The sequence below is a fragment of the Rhipicephalus microplus genome, chromosome 7 (assembly GCF_043290135.1).
Source record: "Rhipicephalus microplus isolate Deutch F79 chromosome 7, USDA_Rmic, whole genome shotgun sequence".
In the NCBI taxonomy this organism is placed as follows: domain Eukaryota; kingdom Metazoa; phylum Arthropoda; class Arachnida; order Ixodida; family Ixodidae; genus Rhipicephalus; species Rhipicephalus microplus.
Window position 1 is genome coordinate 19322834 of NC_134706.1, and position 12776 is coordinate 19335609.

General features: G+C 45.6%; 1 protein-coding gene across 1 annotated transcript; it reads right to left on the bottom strand.

The window, feature by feature from the left end:
* Positions 1 to 5264: 5264 nt before the first annotated feature.
* On the bottom strand, positions 5265 to 11161 carry LOC142767189 (uncharacterized). Its single transcript, XM_075868414.1, has 4 exons — positions 11139 to 11161; positions 10360 to 10460; positions 7266 to 7721; positions 5265 to 5619 (listed from the first exon to the last, which is right to left on the bottom strand). The coding sequence occupies exons 1-4, from the start codon at positions 11159 to 11161 to the stop codon at positions 5429 to 5431; spliced, it is 771 nt and encodes a 256-aa protein (XP_075724529.1). The 3' UTR covers positions 5265 to 5428.
* Positions 11162 to 12776: the final 1615 nt, after the last annotated feature.

The window sequence follows — 12776 nt, forward strand, 5'->3', positions numbered from 1 at the left end:
CGCAACGTTCGAGCGCACATCGAGTGAACACTCTTTCGGCTCGTTTATGTGCGATCGAGAGCGCGCCGGAAAGCGAAGCTCCTTCGCCCGCCGAAACATGAGCCGAGGTTATTTGACCTAAGCCGGCGGTAGCCGGTGTTGCAAGGGTTAGCAGAACCAATCGCGTTCGCGAATGGCAACGTCGCGCCTGCAACACCAACGAGGCGCGAGTCAGGGAAGCCGAACGGAAGCGTCGGCAGCGGGAGACCAACGACACCGACGAGGGGCGAGTCAAAAACACTGATCGCGTTCGTGCGCAACACCACTGCTTCACATCCCATCAGGGGTGTCTTTGGGAAGATGTTAATTTCTATTGCACCATATCGCCCAAGCTAGCAATAACGCCGCTATATACTTGAATGTAAGAGCTCGCTAAGTAGTCAAATTGTCATTTTTTAATCGGAAGTCCACTTACACTGCATGACCTTGCCCCACGATCGTATCGTTATCTCTAGTGTAAAGCTAGAGAAACTGATTAGTTTAAAGTTTATTGACAGTTCTGAGAATATATATTAGTTTGGCGTGCTTACTCGTGAGTCGATACACGCAGACACAGATCGAGCCTTCAGTCAGCGTTCAAACAAGCAATATTTTGGCGAGTCCGTGTTAGAGAATCGGGTTGAGGAAAATTTCGGCGATTCTGAGTCCGAGTGAGCCGTAACCTCGAAACGTATTGCTCGGGTGACTGTGAGCGAACCCTACTCTTCTTGCCGGCCTACGCGCGTAACATCTCAAGAATCGTCTCACTGCTAGAGTTAAAACTGATTCAATCTGGAAAACTTGTGTCTAATCGAGAGCGAACTATCCCGAAGTGATGCGAACAGAGCTTCTTCCTCACCCGATCTCCGTCGCCGCCACTTGCAGGTAGCACTGCTGAGTCATGTCGCTGGCCGTTGGCTCGATCACCGGCGCAGTCCATGGCGAGCGTGTACCGTAATCACGGTTGGCTTGCCGACGAAGGTTGATGCGGTTGATGTCGATGCTGTTTGAGCCCTTACGTTGATGGGCTTGATAGTTGGTGCTGATGCTGATGACCCGAGATGGATGGCGCTCACCCACAGAGGGGGATGGGCCAAGAACCGGGCGGCAGGATACTTAAATGAAACTAAAATGAAATTAAAGCCTTCCTTGCTTATGCCTATGTTTTGGCTCGTACCCCCTATGGTTTACTAGCCATTAAACCAGTGGTTAACGTAATGAGGAAAAATAATTTAATTGTATGGCTGAACCTATTGCGAAGCTGAAGTCTAAAACAGGACCCTGACAAACCTTGGGAGATTGGCCAAGAAATCAATCGGCTATGAATTCTGCCAGTGATCATGATAATGATCTCGAAATAATGATCATGGCACGATAATGGCATGCATCCACTAATGGTACGGTCAAGAATTGGGCAGCAAGAGGAATACGATAACAATGCATCAGGTTAATAAATAGAAGCAATTAAATTTAATTGGATGGATGGTTGGATGGATGAAAAGCTATTGGGGTCCTGAAAGATTCCACCCCGTTTTAGAAGGGTAGGACCACGGGCTGCTCCTACGTTGGGACGGGGAGCTCTAACCTTACCGCCCCATCGTGGGCCTTGTTGACAGCCTTGAGTTGTATGAGGACCGGACTCGTGAGCATTAAATGAAAGTCATTTCCGGAAAATTCTTCATTTTTGTTTTATTGTAAAGAGGGGCACCTCCAGAGCATGTGGTTAAAATCACTGCGACTGTGGCAGTCAAAAAAGTCGGAGTAGTGGCTATAGGTTACGAGGCTAGGGTATGTTCCCGCCTGAAGCATGTGGAGAGAGATTGCCGGTGGCCTAGGCAACTTTTTGTGTTGCAATGAAAAGAATCTGCGGTCTAATTGATAGTAAAACGCATAAATGAATATACCATGAACAGCGTGGTATATCAGAGGAAAAGACGTTAATTTTAAAAAGAGTCTTGCAAAAGGCAAGTGAAGACATCACAGTGTTTACCATGGTTTTTGTGAACCGCTCATCATTGAATGCTTAATTTATCCGTGCTCCGTTAATGTGAGATGGAAGGGCTATACTTTAACATGAAACGATGTTGGTCGGCAGCTCTTGAATAATGTTGATTCCTGTTCGTTAATAGTCACCTTGTGATGCCTTGTGTTTGTTGCTTTTCACTAGCGTTCACTGCATAGACCTTTTTACTATGTTCACCGTGGGGGTGCAGCGATCGTTCAGTTACCGTAGGGATGATGGGCAGTTCATGGGAGCAAGGCACCTGGTCGATTGTCGGAATATGGGAGACTGGCTTTTGCCCTGCAGTGGGCGTAATCAGGCTGTTGATGATGGTAATGATAATGGCGATAATGATAATGATGGTAATGGTAATGATAATGATGTTAATGATATTGATAATGACGACAATTATATAGATAATACTGATGGTAATGATAATGATGGTAATGATATTTACATTGATGATAATGATAATAATAATGATGATAACAATAATAACAATTATGATATTGGGGGTATTTATGATAATGATGATATTGATAATGGTAGTCATAAAGATAATGGTAATGTGATGATATTGATAATGGTAGTCGTAATGATAATGGTAATGATGATGATGATAATAGTGGTGATGATGATGATTATGATGATGATGATTGTGGCATTGGTTGGCCTAGTTTTCGTGCTCGCATCTTTGAACACACTTGTCCCGCCAACCGACCCGGTCCTCCACTGACTTATGCGTCATGTGTTGAAACCACCATAGACGCTAGTCCAGAGTTCCCTCTAGTGTACGCAATAGTTGGCAGCTGCAGAGGCTGGTTGCAAGGCAACATTACGCTTCTCGTACGTCTCTGTTATTCTAAAAACGGTTCAGAACGTTGTTCGTCCCCACACGCAGGCCATTTTACCACCAATTTACATGGCATTCGAATGGAGGAGCGAGAGGGGAGGCGGCCGTAACCATTCCTCATCTCACGGGGTTCAAAGGGAAGCGGAGAGTCTCGTGTATACCCGAATACAGTGGGATCCTCGCATTCACTGTTTTAAGAGCTAGGTTACGACCATAGGTCGGCAAACTCCCTCATGAGTCCACTGACTCAGACTCGCTCGAGCTCAGATCAAGCCAGGAGCAAAAGTGATTAAAATTATAATGGCGATAATGATAATGGCGTGAAAATGGTAAGTGATAATGGCGAGTCCGAGTGAGTCGAGCTGAGCGAAAATTTGTAGAATGTGAGTCAGAGGGAATCCAGTTGAGGAAAACCTGGTGAGCGTGAGTCAGAGCGAGTCCCAAGGGTTAAATGGAATTCATCAACGAATCAGAGCGAGCTTTACATTTTTTTGCCGATGTCTAGTTGCGGCCACGTACACTGACCCCCGTATTCACAAACGCTCCTTCCCTCAAGAGCTCTCCTCGGCTTGAAAAGGCCGATGGGAGCGCCGTCTCTTAGCAGACCAAGTCACTGCATATCGGCAAAATTCTGCAGCGATTCTTGAGAAGCGCAGCGCCAATTTCAGTCGAGCAGGGGCGCAGTGCTCAACCCAGTCAAGTGAAGAATGGAATTCGAGTCGAGGAGCCTTTTTGCATACGGGGGCGACAATAGCGTCTGAGGGCTTTTGGTGGTACTTTGACGGTCTGCTTTAGTACCTACCTTGGTCTCTTGAAAGGTGGTCCCTAAAGGCAGGCGGTTTTTAGATGCACATCATCACTTTTTTTTGTTCACGTGCATCAGAAACTTTTTGTTCTCTTTTGGTCTGCGTTATTTCGGGAAAGAGGAAGCCTGATGTGAAGCGTCACCATCTCCTACACTCTAAAGAAGATCGAGGAAAAAAAGGTGGCTTTTTGTCCCACAAGAATAATCTTCACCAGCTGGCTCGCTTGCGCTTCCGTTCCTGAAAACTCGGCGCTGTCTACTTTTCTATCAAGAACGCCATGTCACACTGATACACGCATGTCGTTCGTGTCCCTTTTCCCAACACCAGCCTCTACCCTCTGCCCTGAATATCATGCTTCTTCTGTACACATCCTTTCTCACTGCCCGGCGGATCCTCCCCCACGGGTCCTAGAACATCTGAAGACCTGGGAGTACTGGGAGACCCTACTGCGTTCAGAGGACCCGGTTGAGCAGACAATGGCTGCCTACCGGGCTGCCAGTGTCATAGAGCACCACTAAATGAACGCTTCAGTGGAGCAGGATCATGCGGGGACCCAGGAGCCTGCTTGCTCCAAGCTCCTCTGCTGAAATAAAGTTTTTCTCCTTCTCCTCCCGAAATTGTGGGGCGCGAGGCAATGGTGCAAAAAAAGGGAACGCGATTTTTTCTGTATACTACACTCGGGGGTGACAACTTTCTGTGGCAATGAAGGTAAAGCTACGGGGGCGGAGCTACTGCTCTTGTACTCCTCCGCGAAGTAGTTCGGTACGGCTCGCATTTCGAATGACGGCCGTGTTCAGCTAATCCCACTGCACACAATTTGATACGGCTGCTTGTTGCACAGCTATTTGTGAGTCGTCCGTGAGCCGTCGGAATTCCTGGAGGGCGACGCGCACTTACCTAAAGACGAAGACGCCATTTTGACTGTGAGATGCACGCTCTCGTACGTGCGACGCTTTCACACGCGCAAAAATGCGAAGCGTCTCTTCAGGAAGCAACGTCATATTTGAATATCTCCTTGGTGCGTGCAGCGTTTTTTTATAAACGGCATCCACTGAAAAATGATGTTCTTCTGATTGATTGAATGATTGATTGATTGATTGAATAATTGATTGATTGAATAATTGATTGATTGAATAATTGATTGATTGATTGATTGATTGATTGATTGATTGATTGATTGATTGATTGATTGATTCATTGATTGATTGATTGATTGATTGATGTGCTAGGTTTAACGTCCCAAAACCACCATATGATTATGAGAGACACTGTAGTGGAGGGCTCCGGAAATTTCGACCACCTGGGGTTCTTTATTGTGCACCCAAATCTGAGCACACGGGCCTACAACATTTTCGCCCCCTCGAAAATGCAGCCGCCTCAGCCGGGATTCAATCCCACGACCTACTGGTCAGCAGCCGGGTACCTTAGCCACTAGACCACCGCGGCGGGGTAATGTTGTTGTTTAATATTTTCACGGGGAAAACACGAACGCATTTGTGGCACTATATTCTACAGTGGTGTAACACGCCCATCCACTTCGGCATTGTAGCCTTCCCTTGATTGCCACAGAAAGTAGTCACCGTGTATAGCAGAGGATAAACCTGCGCCTGCCTATGATCGCCAAACAAGCCAACTTTTTGTGCTATTCTACCAAAAAGCTTACCTCGTTTATTACTTGCTTCGTGTCTCACTGCGATCGAAGAACATATAAGCGCAGTGCCCATATTTCGTCGTAAGGTGTCAGCTCGCCTAGTTCAAGCCCGTTGAAAGGGCAACATAAATTTGTCGCGAAGTGGTTTTCCGAGTTGTAGGAGCCGTATGAGCCGGAAGGAGTCCCCGCGTGACGACTTGATGAAGGAACAAACATTCACGTCGACTTCGTGTCCCAGACAGTGAGCGCCGATGTGTGTGGACAGGTGGGACACCCTGCACCTGCGCAACTGTGAAGCAATCAACGGAAATCAACTGAGATATATAGCAACAATAATTGTTGGGGTTTAACGTCCCAAAACCACCACATGATTATGAGAGACGCTGAAGAGCTCCGGGAATTTCGACCACCTGGGGTTCTTTAACGTACACCTAAATCTAAGCACATGGGCCTCGTGTATTTTCGCCTCCATCGAAAATGTGGCCGCTGTGGACGGGATTCGATACCGCGACCTGCGGCTGAGCAGCCGAGTGCCTTAGCCACTAGACCACAGTCGCGGAAATCAGTGGGAAGTGACGGTTTGAGATTATTAACGTTACTAAGCGCATGACATTGCGTCTATAGGTGGGTCAGAGCTTCGCAGCATACTCCTACATTGTAGTACACATTTGTTTGTCAAGTAAATTATTTGCTCCATCATGTAGTCCGTCAGTAATTAATTTGTGTAATATGAGACGTTTTACGCCAAAGCCACAATTTGAACATGCTGTCGAATTTATTTTTTCTTAACCTCTATACAGGCGCGAATTATGCTCGCTTGCCTGCAAGGGCGTGCATTTCGCGCCAACGAATGTTGAGGCACTCAATATCACAATTCATGAAAGAAACTGAAGTGAGGAGCAGTTGTTTTGCGCCAGCTTAATAAGTAGCTCAAATTAGAGCGCGATTAACTATTTCATTGTTCCGTAGTCAGTCTTTTACAATTTTCGCATAAATATAACCAAACGTCTGAAGGAAAGGCATGAATATATTGTGTTTGGTTGTGAGAAAACAATTAGGGGGCCATAAAGCTGCGCCTTTAGGAGTTGAATGCGATAGTAATATCCTGTTCCTAGTGCGTGCTTCAATCACTTAGTACACGAAACCTTCCCGAACTTTCAATGTACCTACTACCATGGGCTGTAAAAAAGTAGGTGCAGTAGCGTGTGTGTTTATGTGTTTGGTGTCTGGCTTTAAACCACCATTATGTTGATCACGTGTTCTGACACCCACTGTCAATGGGCGCTTGTACCACTCGTCATGACTGATATATTTCGTGTTGCATTGTGAAGCATCTATACAGGACGTGTGCTTGTAAGGTATCAAAGCTACTTCCACTGCATTTCCAAGCATAGGAACTTATTTTTGTTAAATAAACAAGCAGACACGCGTGGCCGTGGGTTATAACATCCGCTTGCCACGCAAAACGTTTATTTGATGCCCTGCGCGAGAAAATCGTTGAGTAGGCGCTGCTCGAGATGTGGACGTCATCTACCAGTAATTTTAAGAAACTAAGTTTTTCTAGAACGCAATGTCACTGGTACAGACATTGCACCGTGTATTTTGCGACACGTGGTTTTAGTGAAGCGTAGGAAACACCTGTTTTCAAGCAAGTGCTTCAGGTTAAGACGCACGCTGGCGAACGGACGCAGCTTCTCGCCCCCTTGTCATCCACCCTCTTCCTTGAACCTTTCAACTCACTCGCTGGTACGAAAGCAGACAGAGAGCGCTTCAAAGTGGGACAAATCCCAGTAACTCCGTTCGTACACGAGGGATTTTCAAAGTTTTCGCGGCAGTACAATGGCGATGCAATGAACACCAAAAAAAAAACAAAGTGCTGCAAAACCCATTTAGGAGATTGGATGGCTGTTGTCCTTTCACTAAAGGCGTACCTACCTACGACTTCTGGGCTGGGCGACCCCGTCCACTCGTGGGTTGTGTACACATAATCTTCGTTTGTCGTTTCATAACTGGCTGGTGCGTTGGTGGTGTCCTGCGGTGTGTTGGTGACCTGCGGTGCATTGGTGTCCTGCGGTGTGGTGGTAGTAGTATGTTCCGTTGTCCACGGCGGTTCAGTGGTGATAGGCTCTTGCGTGGTGATAGCCTGTTCTCTTGTGGTAGGCTTTTCCATGGTGGTAGGCTCTCGTACGGTGGTAGGCTCTTCTCTGGAGCTGTGCTCTTCCGAGGGGACAGCTTCTCGCGTAGGTGTCACTTGCGTGGTGGTCACTCTCCTGGTGGACACCACCGTCGGCACCATCATCGACGTCTCCCGCGGAACAACAACTGATTTTGCGTAGCCGTACTTAAAGTCGCCACCTGCGGGCTCACTTGCTGTGTCATCTTCAGCGGAGCCTGAAAGCAGAGAACTTTTGTCAGCCACGTCCACTGGCGAACGTCAAGCGTTTTACTACAATTTATTTCCCTTTTAATGAATATTATTTAGGGGATGGATTAAAAAGCAATAGCAGTAACCGCATGCCAATCGCACGACATTTGATGCGTTGCACTCCAACTAAATAATGACGGGTAGACCATGGCGCGCTTCTGCGTTGAGATAGCAATTCTGTAAACATGAAGAAGAAATGGGAAACGTGTAGAGGATAAGTGCCTCGGTTGAGGTGTCCTCAATCGAGGCACTTACCCTCTACACGTTTACATTGAAAGGTTACAAAAATCTAAGAAGAGAGTAATTGGCGAACATGCGGGCAGCAGAGCAACAACGAAAGGCGCAGGTTAGAGCCTCTCAGCTAGAGTTGTGACAACCAGGAAGAGGAGCAGGGCAATGCGGTGCCGTTTCTTGCAGCCGCGCGGATGAAGGAGGTCTTCGAGCGATTGGGTAGTGCACGTTCCATGCATACGGTGCACGTGGAAAAAAAATTAAGCGGACGATGTTGTAGTGCGGCTGCGCAGTACAAGAGCTCTGTTCACACTACGTCAGCTACGTACGGATCCTCGGCAAGGATCGTAAGTGTAAACGTATAAGCGAAGGAATGAGCTTGTTCAGACGTCGTTGTATTTGGCGTGAATCGCGTAACCTTTGGGGCGTCGATGTTGGCGGGCCTGCGACTTTTACGTTAATCGCTGATGCGACCTTCACGTATACGACAAATGGACAAACTAGTTTCGGCTTTCACTTTCCATTAGCGGGGCTTCTGGCCTCCATATATAGGTTCCGCATATTTCTGCGCGTCTTGAAAGCCATGCAGTAGCGAGTCTGTGCAGTTGGTTTGCCAGACTAGAGGAAGGCAGACGCTACGTGTTTTCATGAGTGCATTCAATCGTGTCTCCTCTTGAGCCCAACCAGTTTTGCAACAACAGTTGTTCTGAGTGGGGATTGACGCGTCGTACAGAACGTACCGTATTTGAATATACGTGGTCGCTGGCAACGCAAATGGTTGATAGAGCTGTTACGCGATACGGTGCTTGGTGTGATAGCACTGAGCGCGGCTTGTGGCATGAACGGTGCGACCATAGAGTTTCCTATATGTACACTATAGAGAAATCTGGCGCTAGTGTCCATGGGAGTTGCAGCGCATGGCGGGTCAGTGAACATAGTAATTATGGGTAGTACATGTATTTGCCCAGTTTTTATACTTTACGTCCCTTTTGGCCTCGCATGGCTTTGAAGCTGCTTTGTCATGAAACACCAACGGAGAAATTTTCGGCAGTTATACACTTCCCCACCTTCACCTTATATAGGATCACCATTTGAAATCGGCTCACGAAGTTCAAAACGGTTTATTTTTCATTCGAAACAAATCCAAAGCACAGCAATAAACAGAGCCACAAATGCGTTCACCTCCTACAAGCACGAAGTATAGGCAAACCCACGTCGCACCCATAATTCCCATGGTCACTGAGCGATTGCAGCGCCACAGCCCCCTCTATTTATTCGCGTACTGTAGGTTTGATAGAGGCTGGGTGGTCGTGCGAGGTGTACTAAAACATTTTAAGTGGTGATGCGGAAGTACAGCACTAGAGTTCAATTGGGCGATTCTTCATTTAACGTAACGCACGAACATTACGAACTGATAAAATTCTTCAATGCAGGTTTTGCAGTGTCTGAAATGAATTTACTAGATAAACCTGGCACGACAGGTGCGTCATCAATACGCTGAAACAGACAACAGCTGTGTTACCACAGCCCAGAAACACGGCATTTAGTTTTTGGCATTACAGCAATAATCCAGGGCCCGCTGAATTTTAACAATGGTCGCTCAAATAAATTGAGACGACTGTTTTTTTTTTCCTTTTTAAGGAGGTTGTCCGCACATAATTTCGCCCAAGACACGTCGCGTGTTGCACATCAATTGGTTATGTTTTGCAGATATGAAGCAAAGCCACTTCACTCAATTCATATTTCCTACGTTTTGACAGCATTTAGATTATATATAGAAAACTACATCTACCATAAATAAGGAGCATTGATTGCCTGTCTGAAAACGACAGCGGTCAGAAGGTCGGCTCACCAGATTTCATGGTGTAGAATAAATGCTAATAGATCTTTTCAATGACTTTGCGATTTGTGATCCACTCTTTATTCGCAGATCGCTAAAACTTAAGCAAAATAAATTGCCAAAAAAGCGTCAGTGCAAACAATACGCAATACTGAATTTCCCAATGTATTTTGTTCCTAAGACATGTTTATGGCAACAATAAAAATTGCACTAAAACAATGGTAATAACATTGGGAACTACAAGGATAGTGGATTTGATTGAAAACAATGCTGGAGGGTTAAACTTGAAGACCATGCTATATTCCTGTGAATAAAAAGAACTTAAAAAATAATTGAAAATAATTCATAACATGAAGTGAGAATTATACTTTAAGAATTTTCTCAGAAATGACATTTAGTCGGACGATGTGGGTAAAAAATCCTCGACTCTCTTTGTTTACTTATCCATGGTAACTATGGATGCCAAGAAAACGTTTCAACTTAAAAAAAAAAACAAAAGAAAAAGAAGATATCGTATGTTTTCACGTGCTTACCGCTCTGAAGCAGCACCGTTATGATGAAAATTATGCAGCCGAGTACGGACACTGTCGATACAAGCACCACCACTGTAGCAGTTACCACATAAGAGCCCCCTCTGCAAAAAGAGGGAGAGAGAAAACGTGACGTCACATTATATGAAATGACTGTTCCACGTGCGAGGGTAATTCTCTGGCTCCATTCCGTTTGGTTATTTATTGCTTGTGTACGTTCTATAATGCAACGCCGAACGTAAATGCAGTAAAAGTAACCCACTCTTAGCTAGTTTCGGTGGTTACACGGTTTATAAATTTGCTTCACCCATAATAGACTATAGCGACATGTATGTTTGTACCGTTGAAACTTGGAATAAACGGGCATATTTTGCTGCGATTTACAGCGTGCGCGTGGTTTTAACGGTAAGCAGACTTAAATCAAACGTCATCGCCTCTTTTTCTCACAATAAACTTTCTGCGTTTCTTTATTTTTAATATTTTATTCCATACTTCCTGCGTGCTACAGGCCGTACGAATATTAGCGATGCTAAGGCATTTTTCTATTTGGAGATTGTCTATAGGTGCGCCATTTTTTTAGTTAGTGACAAAATTTTTCGTGGTCATGTGACGAGCTATATAAATTGAGATGATTATTTAACTACAGGCCGTACGAATATTAGCGATGCTAAGGCATTTATCTATTTGGAGATTGTCTATAGGCGCGCCATTTTTTCTTAGTTAGTGACAAAATTTTTCGTGGTCATGTGACGAGCTATATAAATTGTGATTATTATTAAAACCTTTGAAGTAGTAACGGCCCCATAGTTCATGCAACACGACTTCGGATATGAAAGATTGTACTTACGAGGAAGCACCCCAGGTTTGGGCTGGCGGACATTCAAGAAATTTGAGTTATTATTCCTCAAGCACTTAAAAACAAGTGATCTTGTAAAAATGCTATAATAAGATTACACCCACATTAGAACGCAGTTTTCACGTGTTTTAGTAACCTAAATTTTTCATGACAGATTGTAATTTTCAGGAGCAGTTTAAACTTAAGTATTCAAATCATATTTCTCCATGGAAGGGGGAACACAGAATCTTAATGATGCGAAGTCAGACATGCAAACTGTACGATGTAATCTATTTGGAAAGATCAAAAAATGTGCAATGCCGTTCAAAGCTAGCGCAATAGCGAAGCTGGTTTATATGAGGACTGTAAAAAGAAAGAAAGAAGTAGGCAAGTTTGGGCCCGGCAGAAATGGGGAGGTCCGGTTAGCAACCACAGTTATGCGCCGAAGCCGCACTCTGTTTTTGCAGGCGATCAACGCGCCTGGCGTATCAACGATCGGCGATTAACGAAGAAACAGCTGCTTTCGTAACTGGGCCGCGGTTGTACAAATGCCGACTTCACAGCGAGACTTTTGGGGAGTCACGCTCATTAAGTGGACGCATGGCACCGCCAAGGGAGCCAACCGGTTCCCTGCAGCTGCAACGGGAGTTCAGCTTCTCCGCAGTGCGTGGTTGCTATAGCGGCGTTCGGAGAACAGCTGCTTTCGTAACTGGGCCGCGGTTGTACAAATGCCGACTTCACAGCCAGACTTTTGGGGAGTCGCACTCATTAGGTGGATGCATGGCACCGCCAAGGGAGCCAACCGGTTCCCTGCTGCGGTAACGGGAGTTCAGCTTCTCCGCAGTGTGTGGTTGCTATAGCGACGTTCGGAGAACAGCTGCTTTCGTAACTGGGCAGCGGTTGTACAAATGCCGACTTCACAGCCAGACTTTATGGGAGTCACGCCCATTAAGTGGATGCATGGCACCGCCAAGGGAGCCAACCGGTTCCCTGCAGCGGCAACGTGAGTTCAGCTTCTCCGCAGTGTGTGGTTGCTATGGCGGCGTTCGAAGAAACGACCGCGAAAATTGAGAGAGCCGTTGATTTTACATACCACGTATCAGGAAATATTGTTGAGCGAACGCCACCGAAATACGAAAAAAAACACATCACAGTCTTTGACGTCACACATGGAGATTTCGGCGGGAAATTAAGGTATATAACATCTTTAATCACAATTTTCTTCTCGATTATTCATTAATTTACCGTTATGGTAAATTTAATGATCTTAGAAGTCGCAGTGTACATTTCATCAATCAAAGCCGATTGATTGATTCACTTTATAGTGTCCCTATAATTCAGTTTCACATGCAACTAAGCCACCAGGGGCATAGGCAGACATTTTGTTTGGGCGATGAAGGTGGAGGGAGGGTCAACAAATATTTACGTATGTTGATGCGCGTGTTTGTAGGTTTGCATGCATATGTACACGTGCAAAATTAAAATTTTTGTATTATCGGGGGAGGGGGGTAACCTGTACGCCTGAAAGCCCCGCCCCCCTTCACCAATAACAGGTTAAGAGAAAACCCTAAAGGCTGGTATCTAA